This window comes from Palaemon carinicauda, chromosome 41 (genome assembly GCF_036898095.1).
Source record: "Palaemon carinicauda isolate YSFRI2023 chromosome 41, ASM3689809v2, whole genome shotgun sequence".
NCBI classification, from domain to species: domain Eukaryota; kingdom Metazoa; phylum Arthropoda; class Malacostraca; order Decapoda; family Palaemonidae; genus Palaemon; species Palaemon carinicauda.
In genome coordinates, this window is record NC_090765.1 from 7,432,340 (window position 1) to 7,451,113 (window position 18,774).

Sequence of the window (18,774 nt, forward strand, 5' to 3'; positions counted from 1 at the left end):
AGCGGTAGTATCTCAACGATATTAAGGGGTATTTGTGGCTTATTTGAAAATTTGTAAATAATGAGTGTTAGTGCTAAAATTATCATGAAATGGCCAAGCTTTACATACTTACCAATCAGTTATGGTGGAGATGGATTGATTTCGATTCTAAATACAAATCCTGAATTCGACTGGATTAAATACTTTAGAGTCGGAATCAACTCATATCTCCTTACAGTCAAATATATCTCTATAGTGACTAAACAAGCATAATTATAGAAGTATTTTTTTTTTTTTTTTTTTTTTTACCAGATAACGTAATTCCTTCTTATAAGATAATAACTAATGTTATGAAGGTCAGATAAAGTAAATGCTAAAACAAAAGAAAAATTATTTTAATCATACAAAAAAAAAAAACCTTTTAAAAAATAGATCACATATCTTAGAGCATCTTCAGTGCCAGCTGAATAAACACAAAATCAAACTCATGTATATAAGTAATCACAATTAATACTACTACTCCAATAATAAAAAGGATATCTATGAACATTCCCAATGGAGCATTACATGGCAAAATTATACGAATAGCTAATGATAGTATTATACAAAAGCAATATTTGATCTAAAAATCCATACGCAAAATATCCTGTCAATTCATAAATTTGCAAATGGGATAATCAATGTTCCAACAGAGAGACGCAAATGAGACATGTGAAGTATAAAGTTAGACAATAGCTTTAAGATTATAAGTTATGAAACTGCAGCTGCCGAAAAGTTGCAGACTTTTATAGTCAAAGTGCTTCAAATTCTATCAGCAGTAGGGCTAATGTCAGTCCAATGCTTTTGTCTTCACTAGGTAAACAAAAGACTGAAAGAAATATGTGGACTATAACACTAAACCTAAGAAGGTGAGAAGTGGAGAATAAGCTATCATTATAGTACTGCCATCAATAAGAAATTACAACCAAAATAGTTTAGTTAAGAGACGGCAAGGATACTGACCTATAGAGAAAAGAAAAAAGCTGGATCACTGAGTAAATGTGTAACTTGTGCTTCAAACTATCAAAGCACCATAAATATACTAATTTCAAAACCTTTATTAACTTGATTTTTAAAAAGCCTATGACAATGATGTAGCATTTTTAATTTATTAAATACCAGATTTTGTCTTTTGAACCGTGATATCTCTAAATAAATCGGAAGTTTCCTGAACACCTGAAATTCAAGTAAAGTATAGGTACAACTGTGTTTTGGAAGAACTTAACCTGAACTAATTTATGGGATCACTGCTCTTGCGTACCTTCAATAGAAGAGTTAAAATGTACAAAAAGATCAATTCAGGGATTTGTGTAAAAGAAACACGTTTAATTAAAGAGCGAGGAATAAGAAATAGTGCTCGTGCATTAGAGAAATCACGAATGTAGGAAGATATAGGCTTGAAAAGGACAAAGAGGATATGGTAAGAATTATAAGGATAGAATATACTAGTAGCCCAATTTTAGAGACCAAAAGATTTTAAAAAGGCCTGCACATAAGCAAAAGCATCTCGATCATAAATCTGACAATTAAAAAAAAAAAAAAAAAAAAAAAAAAAGTTCTGCAGCTAATTCCGGATTGCAATTATAAAACTACAGCATGTTTTAAGTTATCAAGGTCAATGTGGGGACCAATATTTATGAAAGCAGAAATTAAGATGTCTTTAAATGTGATTGGTGATTATGCCTCGACACCATCATTTTGCCTTATTTATTTTAGAATGACTAATGAAGAAGATAAACTAATCTCTTCTAGCACCTTTTTTTTATTCTTATAGATAATTAGTATGCACCATTTATAATCTGTACAATACAACACAGTACAAAATTAGGTAAACATGGTTAAACTTTAATAGCAAGGCTTCAAATGACGACTCCGTAATCTTCCTAATACAATGAGAACAATTTTATCTTATTTACCGGATTTCATGGAAAGTGATTCATATAAATGCCTTAATTCAGCTAGCTTTAATTTAAAGAATTTTATCAAAGTTGACTGTCCTGCTCTCTGTTACAATAGCTAAATTTTCTTTACTTTACACTTTTCAATACAATCTGGAGTTGACACTAGAATACCTGCACATTGTGAATACATGTTACCTTTAAATAACTTATCAACTTCATGATCCTGAGAGCATTAAGGAAAGTAAGTTAAGTAGCATATCATTTAATTCGTGAGGAACCGCCAAGTCTTATTATGGATCATTCTAGCTTCTTAAGAAGCAACTCTGCCAATGATCGTTCAATTTCTTTGTGTTTTTCATTATGTGTGAACCACAACCCAATGGCACATCGACTGCCTTCTGTAACCGGTAAGACGCCATGCAAATTTTCTGGCCCTGCTGAGAATGCTACCATCCTTCCACACTTTGGTTGCACCATGCCCTGCAATAGAAATGAAATATTGATACAAATGTTAATTGACTATTATTCAAAAGAAAATCAAACTAGTAACCTCTAAGATGGTTAAACTAATGCCATAGCCTAGATAGTTGAAGTATATGCACAGTATAATTAATGTACCATTACCTTATGCAGTCTTATACCTTGTTTGAAATGAGAAAGCAACAAAATGGAACTTTTTTTTTCTTTTGACAGGCTAGTGTTTAAAGCTCTCTCTCTCTCTCTCTCTCTCTCTCTCTCTCTCTCTCTCTCTCTCTCTCTCTCTCTCTCTCTCTCACAGGAATACTAATTGTTAGGCACTTTCTGCTGGTAAAAACCCCATAAATTGTAAATGGATCTGTTTGCATCTGGGGTTGATTTCAATTGGTAGATTTTCAAATGCTACTCAACTTCCCTTCCATGATCCAGAAGTTTTGAAGTTGGTTTTCTTAACGAATTCATTAAATAGTAAGCAATTAAATTTGGATCTCCTTTACTTCATAATAGACACTTCATAAGAACAGTACAAAATTTTGGGGGCTCTTCACCTTCCTAATTTAAGGTTATCAGGTTAGCCTACTGAGAAAGAAGTGATTTTTACCTGATAAGGCTGCCAAACATCTGTCCGTTTGCAGCAAGCTCTCTACTCGCATGTTGTACCTGCTCAATATAGCCTCTTCATTTTAACTTACTTCTCTTACTAGTACACTTTTTCACTAACCATAACAAGACATATTGCATGTTTGCCCTCAAGGTCTTTATGATAGTTCTTTCTCGAGAGCAATTATAATTTCCCCAAATTAACTTTACTGTAATAGTCCGTGGGCTGAGGGGCTCACCTTGCAACCCCTCCCCCCCCCCCCTTAAAATTGACAAAAGTGCATTTAGGTTGTAGCTTTTGATCCATATTTTTATTTTTTTTAATGTTCCCATTGAAAAAATAGGGACTCACTACCACTCCTCGGCCACTTTTTTTATTCGATGATATCATCGAATTTTGCAGCAGCCAATTTTGGGGTAGGGGAAACCTAATTAGATATAACTCCGGACTGAATGGTCAGAGAAAGATAAATGACATATCAAAATGTTTGCTTTGGGCCTCTCTAACAGATAAAATAGACAATTTGCAATTATGTCTAATAATTAGGTCACCAGAGGTCAAAAGGTCACCAAATTTGGGGTCCAGTGAAAATTTTAGGCACCTCCATAAATGTAACCCCAGGACTAGCCAGACCAATATCTGATGACTTTTTCTGCCTTATTTCATCTCTAGAAACCTCAAGAAATAGAATGATACCCATTAAGTGTACTTATTGGCCAAATCATGGAAATGAGATGTTATGTAAAAAAGTCAATTTTCAAATTTGTCGTTTTTTTTTGCCTAAAAATCGTAAAAACTGATAAAGCTCATATCTCTTCTTATAGAGGGGTTACAGAAATTATTTTGGTGTGTTTTCCTAGGTTTTGGGGGTCAGAGAATCCAAAATAAGCATTCTCAACAATGTCAACTAATTAACTCATGCTGGAATTCAAGATGGCCGCCACTCTGGACGCCGTAATTTTGAATTGGCTATAACTCCTCCATGAATGCAGCAAGAGAGATAATATTCGTGTCCTCACCCAGGTTCTTGAGATCACAGCATCCAATAAAGGCAGTCTCAACAAGTCTGTCAGTAAATTTGGGGAAAGTCACCTAAATCAACAAAGGAAATGCTTTATTTGAAGGTTACGACAATCATGAATGAAATACAATAAAACTGTACATGAATGTACAATATACTCATATGATGCAAGACCTCATTGGAAAAATTCACACTGTGTTGCTTTGGACTACAGAAAAAAAGTCAACCTATGCCAGGTATAAAGTTTGATAGTCTACTTGGGTACCTTTGAGTCCACTTTTAATTAATGGAAAGGCAATTATTGGAAATATCTTGTGATACAAGGGAGGTCCTTGGTCCTTCGACCCTGAAATCTACCATCTTGTTACTTGAAACTTTCTTAGTCCAAGTCGGACCCACTACCATCACTTTCATAGTCATCATCAAAATTTCCATCACTTTCATTGTTTTCATCAAGGCTTTCATCATCAGACGTCTCAAGTATATCAGCCATACCAGTAGAAGTGCAGTTCCCTTGAACCAACAGGGTTATAGATTTCCATCATTTATTATCCAACCATGATCCACAGCTGGATGAGAGACCTCAGGTTTGGGATAATGGGCACGTATCCATATCGCAACCTGATAGTTCACCTCCCGATTTGCTCATTTAAACACTCTTGGTGGCTGAAGAGATGAAAGATCAACATTCTTCTTTGAATCCAGCGACTGCCCACTGCACTTTAACTCGAGCATTTGGTATCGAAGCTGGTCAACCTCCTTTGTCTTAGTTTTGGCAGAATACATGGTACAGGTGAAATCCTCAAGAGCAAGGAATATTTCATCGGTTACCTCCCATGACTCCCCTAGGCAACTGAAGACTTCTTGGTACATTGTGCATTTCTATAGAATTCACAGCGGTTATAACTTGACAATATCTTTAAAGGAACTGGTCATATCGCATCTACTGAATGCATGCAGACCAAGGAAAGCAGACCAAGGAGAGACTTCAGTCAGTTGGTGTGAACCCTTTCGATAGTTCTGTGACATTTGTGAATCGCCTTCTGTTTTCAGTGCCAGTATCAAAAAGGAGTTACACACCTAAGTTTGGAGCATAATACTGAAGTATGAAGAATATGTCACTGTCTGGACTTCGAACCCGAACAAATTTATATCCTTCATCCTTGGCATAGGTTGAATAGAGAATGACACGTGAATCAGTCTCTTCCTGGGTTGAGTCAAGAGATTCAATTTGAAATGCAGTGATCTTCCCATTGTCTGCCTTGAGTTCGTACGCCTTGCCTTTACAAACTAAGATAAGCTGCTTCTTCTTTACCTTCGGTATATTCTCCTCCGTGCACCAAACCCTCAAGAGTAATTCAATGAGCTGAGTTTTATTGTCGTCATTACTCAAGAACTCTTTCCAGTTATCCTTTAAAGATATTGTCAAGTTATAACCGCTGTGAATTCTATAGAAATGCACAATGTACCAAGAAGTCTTCAGTTGCCTAGGGGAGTCATGGGAGGTAACCGATGAAATATTCCTTGCTCTTGAGGATTTCACCTGTACCATGTATTCTGCCAAAACTAAGACAAAGGAGGTTGACCAGCTTTGATACCAAATGCTCGAGTTAAAGTGCAGTGGGCAGTCGCTGGATTCAAAGAAGAATGTTGATCTTTCATCTCTTCAGCCACCAAGAGTGTTTAAATGAGCAAATTGGGAGGTGAACTATCAGGTTGCGATATGGATACGTGCCCATTATCCCAAACCTGAGGTCTCTCATCCAGCTGTGGATCATGGTTGGATAATAAATGATGGAAATCTATAACCCTGTTGGTTCAAGGGAACTGCACTTCTACTGGTATGGCTGATATACTTGAGACGTCTGATGATGAAAGCCTTGATGAAAACAATGAAAGTGATGGAAATTTTGATGATGACTATGAAAGTGATGGTAGTGGGTCCGACTTGGACTAAGAAAGTTTCAAGTAACAAGATGGTAGATTTCAGGGTCGAAGGACCAAGGACCTCCCTTGTATCACAAGATATTTCCAATAATTGCCTTTCCATTAATTAAAAGTGGACTCAAAGGTACCCAAGTAGACTATCAAACTTTATACCTGGCATAGGTTGACCTTTTTTCTGTAGTCCAAAGCAACACAGTGTGAATTTTTCCAATGAGGTCTTGCATCATATGAGTATATTGTACATTCATGTACAGTTTTATTGTATTTCATTCATGATTGTCGTAACCTTCAAATAAAGCATTTCCTTTGTTGATTTAGGTGACTTTCCCCAAATTTACTGACAGACTTGTTGAGACTGCCTTTATTGGATGCTGTGATCTCAAGAACCTGGGTGAGGACACGAATATTATCTCTCTTGCTGCATTCATGGAGGAGTTATAGCCAATTCAAAATTACGGCGTCCAGAGTGGCGGCCATCTTGAATTCCAGCATGAGTTAATTAGTTGACATTGTTGAGAATGCTTATTTTGGATTCTCTGACCCCCAAAACCTAGGAAAACACACCAAAATAATTTCTGTAACCCCTCTATAAGAAGAGATATGAGCTTTATCAGTTTTTACGATTTTTAGGCAAAAAAAAACGACAAATTTGAAAATTGACTTTTTTACATAACATCTCATTTCCATGATTTGGCCAATAAGTACACTTAATGGGTATCATTCTATTTCTTGAGGTTTCTAGAGATGAAATAAGGCAGAAAAAGTCATCAGATATTGGTCTGGCTAGTCCTGGGGTTACATTTATGGAGGTGCCTAAAATTTTCACTGGACCCCAAATTTGGTGACCTTTTGACCTCTGGTGACCTAATTATTAGACATAATTGCAAATTGTCTATTTTATCTGTTAGAGAGGCCCAAAGCAAACATTTTGATATGTCATTTATCTTTCTCTGACCATTCAGTCCGGAGTTATATCTAATTAGGTTTCCCCTACCCCAAAATTGGCTGCTGCGAAATTCGATGATATCATCGAATAAAAAAAGTGGCCGAGGAGTGGTAGTGAGTCCCTATTTTTTCAATGGGAAAATTAAAAAAAAAATAAAAATATGGATCAAATGCTACACCCTAAATGCACTTTTGTCAATTTTAAGGGGGGGGGGTGCAAGGTGATCCCCCTCAGCCCACGGACTATTAACTTTGATAAGAAAATAGTAGTATTTATTAAGATATTGTCCCCTCTAAAAGTCGAATTCTACAGCCTCACTTTTTCCCATTTAATATTTTAAGAGTAGCTAATTGCAAGATTTAGCTATTATAATTGCATTTTTTTATCATTTGCGTCCACCAAACTTATTCACAAACTGCATGAGTAATCAGGTCATGACCTACACATCAAAAACTGGAATTGTATGAATCTCAACTTTGTCTTCATTTCAGATACCTAAATTGTATGTTGTTTATGTGATTCCTAGGTATACTACCAACTCTTCTATTTTAGATGTGTTTCAGACTGGTGGAAATTATTTTCTTTTATACCGCGGAAGAGCAATGAAAAGGTAATTCTTACCAATAGTAGTGTTAGATCACACTGGGAACACTTGTTCATCACCTTTTCTCTTTCCCATTGCACTCTATCCAAAAACACTAGCCTTAAGGCTTGGGGAAGACATTAAAAGGACTAGTTTTGTGGCCAAGATAAGGACTTCATCACTCAATTAGGGATTCATTAAGTATGGCGTTTCGTTAATTCAGCCTTTTTTGAACGGTTTACCACTTTACTAGTTCAATTGGGCAGCAAGCGGGTGATGTCAGTTCACTTCACTTCTTTGAACCCTAAATGTTTCAAACAAACTCTCGGATACTTTAGTGACTGCCAGAGTGCCGCCAGTGGAGTATTTAGCAACTGATTTTCTCGCTCTCTTCTCGTCTTTCTTATCATAACATCCATGTTTTATATATACACATTTGGATTGCCGAACTACTTGCTCTGGAGTTTCCTGACGGATATCTTAACTTTTCCTATGGACATGACTGATAGTCAAGCTTCCATTATTTTATCTAATTTGTTGGCTTGATCTTATCTACGAAGCTGGTATGTCCTATCTTTCGATTTGAAACCTAGAATGTCTTGACGATATGCGAAGATCCTCTTCCTATCACAGAGCATAGGTATGTTTATTCAAAATAAAAGCTTCATACTAACCCTCAAGGTCTGGGATATCTGGGTCTTTCTCTTTTAAGGGGGCTTTCTCACACTTTGGGGTAGCATGGTTGTTTTTTCTTGAATTAAATGTTATATATGATCACCCCATTTAAAGTGAACCTTTCAGGTATATAAGGATTTGTACATATTAATGAACAGATAGTTCTCTTATAAAGGTCACTCTAACACCATTGATAACATTAAAAATGACTTGATAATTCTTTATTTGTGAATTATCAAAATATTCTAAGAAGCGGTATGAACATTAGGTGAGTATTGAAATAATACATTATATTGTGTTGTTATATACTCACGCGTATAGTTATAATATACCATAATCTGAAAAAATTTAAGACCTGCGGTCTGGTTATGCAAATGATAGAGACCAACAATATTTTTACAATGAAATAAATTATAAATTGGAACCCTTGGATGTTGAAATTTGAACCGGGCTAGCTTTACTATTTACTTGTTTTTTTTTTCTTTTTTCTTTTTTTTTGGGGGGGTGGGGGGTGGGTTAAATCCAACCCTCCACTGGAGAGTGAACTACTTCTCGAGCGGGTCCATATTAATCATTTAACGAAACATTTTCATTATAACTTATACAATTCTTTGATTGTAGCATCTTCCAAATCATATGATCTTGTGAAAAGTAATGTCTTTAGTTTCTTCTTAAATTCAATTGCTCCCTTTAGGTCCTTCATTTCAGTTGGCAGTTTATTATAATGTCTAGGCGCACAGTAGCTAAAAGCCGTTTCACCAAATTTACCATTTGTTCTTGGTTCAGATAGCCTATGTTTGTCACTCATGTGTCTTGTGTTACATTTGTTTCTAGTTCAAGTTTATTCAGGCATTCTTTTAGATATTTTGGTTCATTTTGGTTCAGTATCTTAACGTTAGTAAGAGTAGCTTGTATTCAATTCTCGCTTTTACCGGTAGCCAGTGTAATTTAATTAGTGCAGGGGTAACTCTTTCCCTATTGTGTAGTCCTTTTATTAATCTAGATGGACTTTAGATGGACTTTGGCAATATTAAAAAACTCGGTAAGAGGAAATCATCATCAGCTGAGAACGACTGCTATAAATTATTACTGTTGATCAAAGGTTGTATCGAAAATTATTTCCAGGAATAACTAAGGTTTTTTCTATAATCTTCAAATTCTGGCAATGTCATGCATCTTTAAGGGCAAACTCTAGACTTTAGAAAATTAGCACACTGTATTTGGTCATTACAAGGGGAAATCAAAATTATTATTGTTTATAATCTTAGATATATTATTCTTAATATGTTAAGCATTCAAGATTTCATTTATTTCTTTTGAGAATTTAGAATCATGAAAATTTCTCCAATCAAATTTGAGCCAAAATATATTTAAAGGTAAAATAAATGGCTTTATTTTATCAAAGGGTGTCACTCTCCCACGGTTGCCCTAAAAGATCGGAAATCATCAGCTTTACTAAACAAGTTTTGGAGAACAAAACAAAAGACAGTCTACCTCATGCGTTGCTCCTGTACGATCCCTGGTGAATACAAACTCTCCTCCTTTGAAATCTTCATTGAGGTATAGAATTGCACTGCAAAATAGATTTAAAAGTTAAATCAGATTTCCAATGTAGCAACTTGGAAATAGAATATCTCAATGAAGTAACAGAATTTTACCGACATTAATGAAAATTTTGGTGTTTAAATATAAGGCTGATTTTGGGTGACTGGTGAATAGTACTAAGTATAATATTACCACTATTGAGAAAAATCTAGTTAGAATAAAATAGTTACAAAAATATTATGGGAATGCAAATGATGCGAAACTAAGCACTCTTGGTGAGTAGATTATTTCACAAAGAAAATGTTGGTTTGTCTATATTATCTATCTGTTCAGACCCAGAGGATGAACTTGTCTAACTAGATTTTTAAGCATAAAATTGTGATGTTACATATATTTACAATATAAACATTTGTTTGTGGCTAGTGTAGGTTGAACATCATAATAAAAAAAAAATATTCTTAAGAAAGATGAACATTATAAATGCTTTAGATTTTCAAAATATAAATACTTGGAGTATTTATTGCTCAGTGACGTTCCGCAATTATATTATTATAGCGCTTTATACAGACAACATTAACTTAAAGCTCTGCAAAATTAACATTTGCTTATGATTATGTAAGATAGGTAAATAGATTCTTGGCCCATTCATTGGTACCTTGCTTTGCTCTACCTCTGTATCTGCTTTTTTGCTGTACAGCTTGTTAAATTTTACTTTATAATGAAACTGTTGTGTTTTCCCCTGTTTCACCTCACTGTTAAATGGCGTCCCCCAGCCCCATCAGCCAAAATTCTGTAAACATTAAATATTGCATCCAGACACATATCTTTAAGCTGAGTACTGATATTCAATACAGATTCAATATTGGATTCATTTCAGTACTGCCTTTAACTTGACTGACCCTAAGGCTCTCGAATATAAATTTGAATGTTGGTGTTATACAGGTTGTTTCTGACCTGTTCTTTTTTCATTCATCGGAGGCAAAAAGTTATTGCTGTATTTTTGTGAACTTTGACCTTTTCCTGTGCAATTGTTTCAAAGCCACCTAACCATCTTCATGCTTAGCCTCACTTGTGTCATCTTCTGAGCAGCCCACCATTTCTCTTACATCTAGGATGTGTCATGGACAAGCCTTCCACCAAGACATTATTCCAAGAGTGAACATCTGCCACCGTTCATCATCCCAATTGAGTTATACATCTGGCATTAGGTGGTTTCACCCATATCTCATCCACCTTAATAGTTTCAGGCCCATCCTATTCGATGTCAACAGATTCAAAAGAAGGATGTTTCCCTCTTACCGAAACACCACTCAATGAGGCATGGATCCCTCATCCTTTCCTGATCTCGGCAGTATGTTATACTAGAACACTGCTTCTGTCAGAGTGATCTGCCTTCTCTCAGCTATGGCTTTGATTGATTTTCCTGTGGTGCTTTTTAATGATTTCATTTTCATCTGGTTTATATGCTGCCTTAAAAATCACCAGGCGTTCCACCTTTTGAGCATCTCTTCGAGAGCCTGCAATCTTGCTATCAATCAGCACCTCATCCACTGGAACATTTTATCCAGCACACCAGTTAAGTCAGACACTGCCTATGACAGCAGTTCCCCCGTTTGCCACTCTTCTCAACCCAGAATCAAGCAGTAATGCATTGCATCTAAGGTCAGCCTTGTCCTGTTGGCATCTTCCGAATATCTCCAGAATAATGGGCCCTAGGGGCCAGTTCGATTAGCTGACATCTTTCACAACTTCTGACCACTTGCTTCACAGATTTCCTTGTGATGCCAGGGTCAATCTTTCTAACCAGAAGAGGGTCCTATCTACCCCCACGTGGTGTATTCGATATCTCTGTAGTTGATCAAGTACTGCAGTACAACACACCCTAGCCGCTTTGTCTGTAGGCTCATCTGGCTCCTGCAACCAGGCCATCTGTACCCTGGGAAGTGCATCTTCCTTGTTATTTTCTGAGGGTACAAATGAGATATGTTGCTTCAACTAAGATTCCTTAATTAATTCTCCGAGGCATTTTCAGTCGACACTTTCACATATCTAGAATAACTCCCTCATGCTTAAGCTGCAATGAATTACCAGGACTTCATTCCTTCTTTCTAACACGAGTCTCCTTGCATTGTCTTTCTCAACCTCATTGCTAGAGCAGTTATGTTGTACGAGAGCACTCCGGATTTTGCAGTTAGCCCAAAACACAGATATTCCATGACCTCTTCCACCATTTTATTGACTAGAATGTCATGGATAAATGTTTTTTTTGGGTTTTTTTTTTTTTTTCTTTTGCCAGACTTCACTTTTCAACTCTTCCCCAATATCAGAGGGCTTCACCAGCTGATATCTTAACAGCTAACTGGATATGCCAAGCAGTCGTCAGGTCCATAATGGTGTTGACCCCATTATCTGTCTCCATTTGTGAAAGGTTTCACCAAACACATCCTTGGTGATGTCACCATTGTGACAGTGCGCGTAATTATTAATGTAATGAAACGCCTCTCAACATTTACTTTACCTTTCTCTGCCTGCAAAACTGTCATCAGTGACAGCACACCTCTATCGACCTCCTTTTCCCATGGTTCCTGTATGTCAACTGCAATCAGTCCATGAACCACCCTTTCAAAGTTTACTTTCTTGCTCCATCAAATAAATGTTCATAGCAATTTTTTTTTTTTTTTTTTTTTTTTTTTTTTTGCCAGCATCAGAAGCTCCAAATCTTTTAGCAAGTACATAAGCATCCAATGATAAACCCTGAATTCAGTGTGGAAGTCCATGTCCTGGATATTAAAGAGGACAGGGCTCCTTCTGTAATTTTCTGACTAAACACCACAATAAACACACTTGCGCTTTACATTCCTCACAAATGCAACCTATTGTAACCCCGCTCTATCGTCACATATGGTGACTCCCCCAGTTAGGCACTCTCATATATCTCCATCACTACTTCCACTCCAGCAATGGGCACCCGTAACTCTACATCAATTGGACTACTACACTTAACTTCCCTGTTTTCAAAACCACTTGTCTGTTTCCCCTGTAGCTAGCAATCAACTGTGAAACCAGTACTGTGGTCAAATAGCTAGTGTCAACGAGGGCCCTCATCTCCCTTTCCCCTACCTCGACCTTAACAAGTGGGAGAGAGCTAGGAAGCGCCTCTACTTGTCTGAAAGGGTGGCTGAAGGCACAGCAGCCCCCTTCTGGTTATTTTCTGGGTGATATGTGCCCTGCCTTGCCACGCTGATAGCAAATGCTAATCAGCTTTGGCTCCTTACAGTCCCTTGCCATATAAGGATCTCAACTTCTAAACATTGATTCTTAAACATCAGAACCATTCCGTCCACCAACCCGATCATCACTCCATTTGGTGTGCCAGCTCTCCAGCTGACTTACGGTCATACCTCTTCCAGCCACTGTCACCGTATGTGGCATGTTCACTGACTCCATTATCTTAACCTTTATCACCAGTCACTCTATGGGCACGGAGTCAAAATCAGGCACTCGGTGCAGCTCTGCTGAGATGTGATCTGGAAATCCACTCATGAATGCCAATTTAATGGCTGTTCGGATCCCTTCGTCTTTGTACCCAGCCTGTTGGACTAATCATAATTTTCTAACAAATAAGGTCCTCTTACTTCTCATTCCTCATCAGTCTTGTTATAACTGCGTATGCTGCAACCAGGCTTTAATATAAAGGTCTGCTTCAGACTGGTCACTACCTTCTATGTGTCCTGATAGTCAGCTTCAATCAACTGCAACTACATGTCTAGGGTGCTTCCATCCTAGTTCAGGAGTTTGAAACCTGCCAGATCCTCGATCTTTTGAAGCGTAACTAACAGCTTGCCTTGGTCAACCTGGCTATTAAATAGTCCTCCCCACTCTATGGCCTTATTAAAGTCCCCATCAACTTTGACTTTTTCTCGCCATGGTATAGTTGTATGTAAATTGTGGAGGCCTAACTGCCTATAGTTGAATTTACCCAGAGCAAACGCTGATTACAGATATGAACCAGAACTCTTACCTCCTTAGCTCCACATTGCAGGGTCAAGGATCATGAGGGAGATCCAGGTATCAATGTAGGACTAGCAAATTTGACCTAACTCACTAAGTTAATGGCTTAAGTATTGTTCTTTTTCCTATCCACATACTCTCACCCACTGATATCACAAAATCCTGCTACGATTTCACTGCTCTAAGGTATACCTACAAACTAACACTCAAGTTCCCCTGCACAAAAATCTCAACACATTTAATCATGTCAAAGGTCAAGTCAACAAGACTGTCGACCTCCTTTGCTCTCTTCCGTGACCATCCCTCCCTTTCATCTACTCTTTACATCAGCTCTCTGTCTCTTGGCGCACACCATAGATATTGCATTAAGTAATATTTCAAGTCCTTGCTGTGGTGAGATAGGAAATAGATTACCCATAAAAGAATTTCCAAGAAAGAAAAGCCCAGCTTTTGTTCAGATGTACTATTTTGATAACTTTTGATTTACGAAAAAAATAACCTCTGAAATCATACATTTATGAATGTGCATGTTCGTTTGAAACAGTTTTGCAGAGAGTTTTATTGGATATAATATTGAAAGGTTTCACATTGCTGATTCAAAGTATGATTCAATTACCTATGGTCATTATTTTTCGTTGAAATGTCAAACTATGAACTTTAATGTTTTGAAGTAATCACCATTTCTAACCATTTTTTATATTATATGCTTTCAAAACTGAGTTCTTTATTTGCCATGAAGGAAATTGTTTAAATGAATATATGCAATAACGTAAATTGCATGTTATATGTAATTTGTTTGGTATATCTTAGTAGCTTTGCTCTTTAATATACTGTATAGTGATTTCTTCAATGTGGACAACAAATTTATGATATTTTTTCATGCATTTCCATGATTCCATTTACATCCCCTTCAGAAATCTTTTGATAATGGTATGGTACGTAAGGTAAATTTCCCCATTTCCTTCAATTGTGGCGAATTCTCCATTCTAGAGTTTTTTGGTCGAAAATAGATTCCGTGATTTCCCTCAAAATTCTATTATTCAAAGACCTCTAAGCGATGCTAAAGACACATGATTATATAAAAAAATAGTTTTTAAGCCTTGCGTTATCTGTTATTCGACAAAGAAAGAGATTTCCTTAAACGACAGCTTTCAGGATAGGCAAAGCCCTGCGGAAAAATGAGGTATAAAGAAAAACTTGCCTGTAATCCCGGAAAGTGTACGCTGGTGGTATTCTTAAACAAACTCCTGACTCCTGTAAAATGCAGTTATCTGCATGGATTTCGTGGCTTAGGTCAGATGCTGACCTGTTTGCTGATTTGTCTGGAAAAAAGAGTAAAGATCTAGAATTAAAAGATTTTTAATAGAATTAAAGGATGGTGAAACTTCTACTTCTTGCAACTGCATAGTAATGATAAAATAACTTTGTAAGTGGAAAAGCCATATAATATTCTAACCAAGAAACTTTTTTGCATAGAAACCAATGTCTTAGACGGCTTATACTACAGTTTTTTAATCAATACCACATCATGTTTATCGAGGGAAGAAGACAAACTCAATGTACCATATCAAATAGGAAGGAGCTAGAACTACAGTGCAAGGTAAGGGTTACTAAATCATCATCATCATCATCTACGTGTATTGATGTAAAAGGCCTCGGTTACATTTTGCCAGAATACATGAAATATCACAGGAGGTTGGGCTCAAGATAAATAGAAGAAAGACAGATGATGAGAACGAAATATGCAATGGAGGATGAAATAACATTGGAAGGAGAAAGGATTAATGAGTTAGAATCATTCAAGTATTTGGGAACTATGATCTCCAATACAGGGTATTTAGAATTGGAGTTTAACGAAAGGTTTGAAAAAATAAATCGGACAATGGTTAGGTTAAGTAAAATTTGGAAATCAAATCACCTGAAATTAGGCAAGCCCTCAGAAGAATATTGGGAGTTAAATGATAGGACTGCATTAGAAATGAAACTATAAGAGAGATTACTCGAGTGCCATATGTAGAAGGGATCATGATGAGGGTTAGATGGCGATATTTTTGGCATGCTCTTCGCACTCCCCAATAGAGATTACCTCACTAAACTTTCAACTGGGCTCTAAAAGGTTATAGAAGAGTTGGAAGATCCAGGTCTACGTGGCTGAGGGCCATGAAGCGTGAAGTAGGAGATGATGAATGGAGAAGTGTTGATTTAAAAGCTCAAGATAGAGACGACTGGGTATCAAACATTAAATTTATCTTAAAACTTTTCTCAAATATCTTAAAAAACATGTATTTAGCAGCCTAAGTTGCAGTAACAAATGTCTGTTCTCCAGACATTACTTCGCCTAAATCAATTCAACTTTCTTTTCGGCAATTCTTGATTTGGTGATACATTTTACCTAATTGGCCATTCATTGAATGGATTTCCTTTGTAAATAAGGAACATCCTAAAAAGACAAATTCCTTTCCTTTATATTGTATATAACTTGCAGACTATGAAATACGGCAATAAATGCAACAATACATATAGTGAAATAAAAAAAAAACTAAATTTATTGACTTTATATTCATTGCATTGGTAACTTTGGTCTCTACAATTCAATTCTCTCAGTTTTATATATTTGAACGTTCTGGCTCATAGCATGTAAATCATTCTAATCTCTCTTAAGATATATTTAGCAGCAATATTGTTATTTTAGATATGGTATCAGAAAATTTGCGTTATCATTTATCCGAACCCCGTCATAAGCCACTTGAACTTGGCAGTAGTGACCTATCAAGCCTTATATTACCTCTACCAAGGAGGTTATAAAATGACCTGCGTTTATTTATTTATCTGTTTGTTTGGCTGTGGGCATGATTACGTCAAGATTTCTTGTCGGATTTTTACCATTAAATTTTGAAGGTGATCCGGATCAAGATAGCGATTCTGGTTATTATTGTTATTATCATAAAGTAGATTCAATCACAGTCAACGTATGAGAGAGGGAAAGCTTCGTCCATAGACTTGAGTAAAATATTGACAATCTTCGTTGGTGAAGGTCTGAAATCTCTGATTGCTCTTTTTCTGAGAATTTGACCATAGCTTGTACTTAGACTTTCAAAATTGTTGAATGTCGTTTTGTGTTGATTGTTGTTGGTATAAACATATACATAGAGTCATCTTTAGTGTGGCCTAGACACTAAACACAGCCTAAGGTGTTTGACAGTAGACTCCTCATCAGAGTATGCTATCAGCCCTGTCCACACGATCGAGCATGCCTGGCGGGCAAACAGTGATACCAGGCCACAATAGTTAGTGAAAATGAGGGTTGATGACGTCAGAAGCGGTAAAACTAAAGGGAGGGATCACAGAAACGTTCTGGTGCTCGTCGTGTCAACACCACCCTCCTCGCTGCTCCTCTGAGAGCAGCTAACAGGAACCTTTCATTGTTCCTTGCCTTCCTCTCGCCCTATGATTTTCCTTTTTCATTCACGTGAGAGGCCAACACAATCCAGTTAATGTGAGCACAATTTTGTGCCTGTTAGGAACGAACAACAAGTGTTTTTACAGGCCTTTCTTCCGTGAACATCAGCGTAAGATCGTGCTATTCTTCCAGTGTTTACAGCCACGTGACTCAGTGTATAAGTGCACATTTTTGCGCCTATAAGGAACGAGAACATCGGCGTAAAATCGTACTATTATTGTGCCGTTAGGAACGAACAATAAGTGTTTTCTTTCCCGCAAATATCGGTGTAAAGCTGTGCTTATATTCCCTTGTGCCTACAGCCACGTGTCTCAGTGTTTACAGTGAATATGTGCACGATTTTCCGCCCATGAAGAACGAACAATAGGTGTTTTCATAAGCTCCCTCTCCCGTGAATATTGGAGAAAAATCGTGCTTTCTCGCCGACCTCAGGTTATTAAGGAATTTACTCACAAAGACTCAAGTTAAAAGATTCATTTTTACCAAGATTAATCACTTCAATGCTGTGTGAACCCAACAGTGACCTAACCCAGTGGCAACATACCTGATACAACGAATCTATCACCGAAAAGTCTCCTCTCTATTCAACGGCCAGAAAGCACAAAATCGAAATTTTCATGACCCTCAATTACTAACCTTTTTTTTTTTTTTTTTTTTTTTTTTTTTTTTTTTTTTTTTTTTTTTTTTTTTTTTTTAAGTGCTCTCAACCTCAAAGACAACACAGAACAGCTATTTACTCCGGTGTCTTTCCTGAAATGACCCATAAACCAGTGTGTCAATAAGGGCCTTTGTAACCCAAAGCTCTATTTATTTTATTTCATTCTCTAGAATTAGACAATGCAAATCCAACCTGCCCAACCTAGTGCTCTGTTGCCTGTGCCATTTGACTCTAAGTGAAACAAACCACCTCCCCATTGCATTGCGTGCAACGGACCATTATCAGCCATCCTTTTCTTCTGCTCTACAAGTCATTTGTGTTAAGTCTCATCGCCCTTGCTGCCCTAACAATGGCTGATGATGGCGCCCAGACCCCTTCTGTAGGGGGCATTAAAAGGAAAAGTGTCGAAGCTATCTCCCCAAATGGTGGGGACTCTTCTAGAACGAGAAGAGACTCCCACACCAGCCAGGGAGAACCTGAAGACGGAGCTTCGGACATTGAACGCCTCCACCTCGACCTTTCGCAATCCGAAACAGGCTCCCCTGACCCAGTACCCAAAATGGACAAAAGTGATAACGGACTAGAGACAGGAAAAAAAGATACTTCAGCAGCCCCTCAACAGAAAATGGCTATTCCTCCCTCTGTCAGGCCCAAGACAGCAACACGGCCTACTGCCAAGCCCGACATGGGCAGTCAAGAGAGTGCACGGCACGCAAAAACAAGGACCCAAGGTAATAGGAGGACCACGGAGAACACGACGTTGAATGTCGCAGGTAAACTACAACCAACAGTTCCTTCCCTAGCAGATCTTCCAAGATTCAAAGCCTCTAGGGATACTAACTCAAACCACTCCCCTAGTAAATTGATAGATCTAGCAGTAAAATCAGGTAAAGAAGCAGGTCGTGCCATAGCTTACACTTACAAAATAACT

General features: G+C 37.2%; 1 protein-coding gene across 2 annotated transcripts in view; it reads right to left on the reverse strand.

Moving 5' to 3' along the window:
- Window positions 1–423: 423 nt before the first annotated feature.
- The window catches only part of LOC137632303 (prolyl 3-hydroxylase 1-like), a 254,231-nt gene continuing 235,880 nt past the window's right edge, over window positions 424–18,774 (reverse strand). Inside the window, exons 11-13 of one of the 2 annotated variants that reach the window (XM_068364219.1) lie at window positions 14,927–15,047; window positions 9,664–9,742; window positions 424–2,399 (exon numbers count right to left, since the gene is read on the reverse strand). In XM_068364219.1, coding sequence (XP_068220320.1) covers window positions 2,217–2,399; window positions 9,664–9,742; window positions 14,927–15,047 — 383 coding nt within the window. In that variant the 3' untranslated portion in view covers window positions 424–2,216. The remainder of the gene's footprint in view (window positions 2,400–9,663; window positions 9,743–14,926; window positions 15,048–18,774) is intronic. The other variant, XM_068364218.1, reaches the window with a different exon arrangement.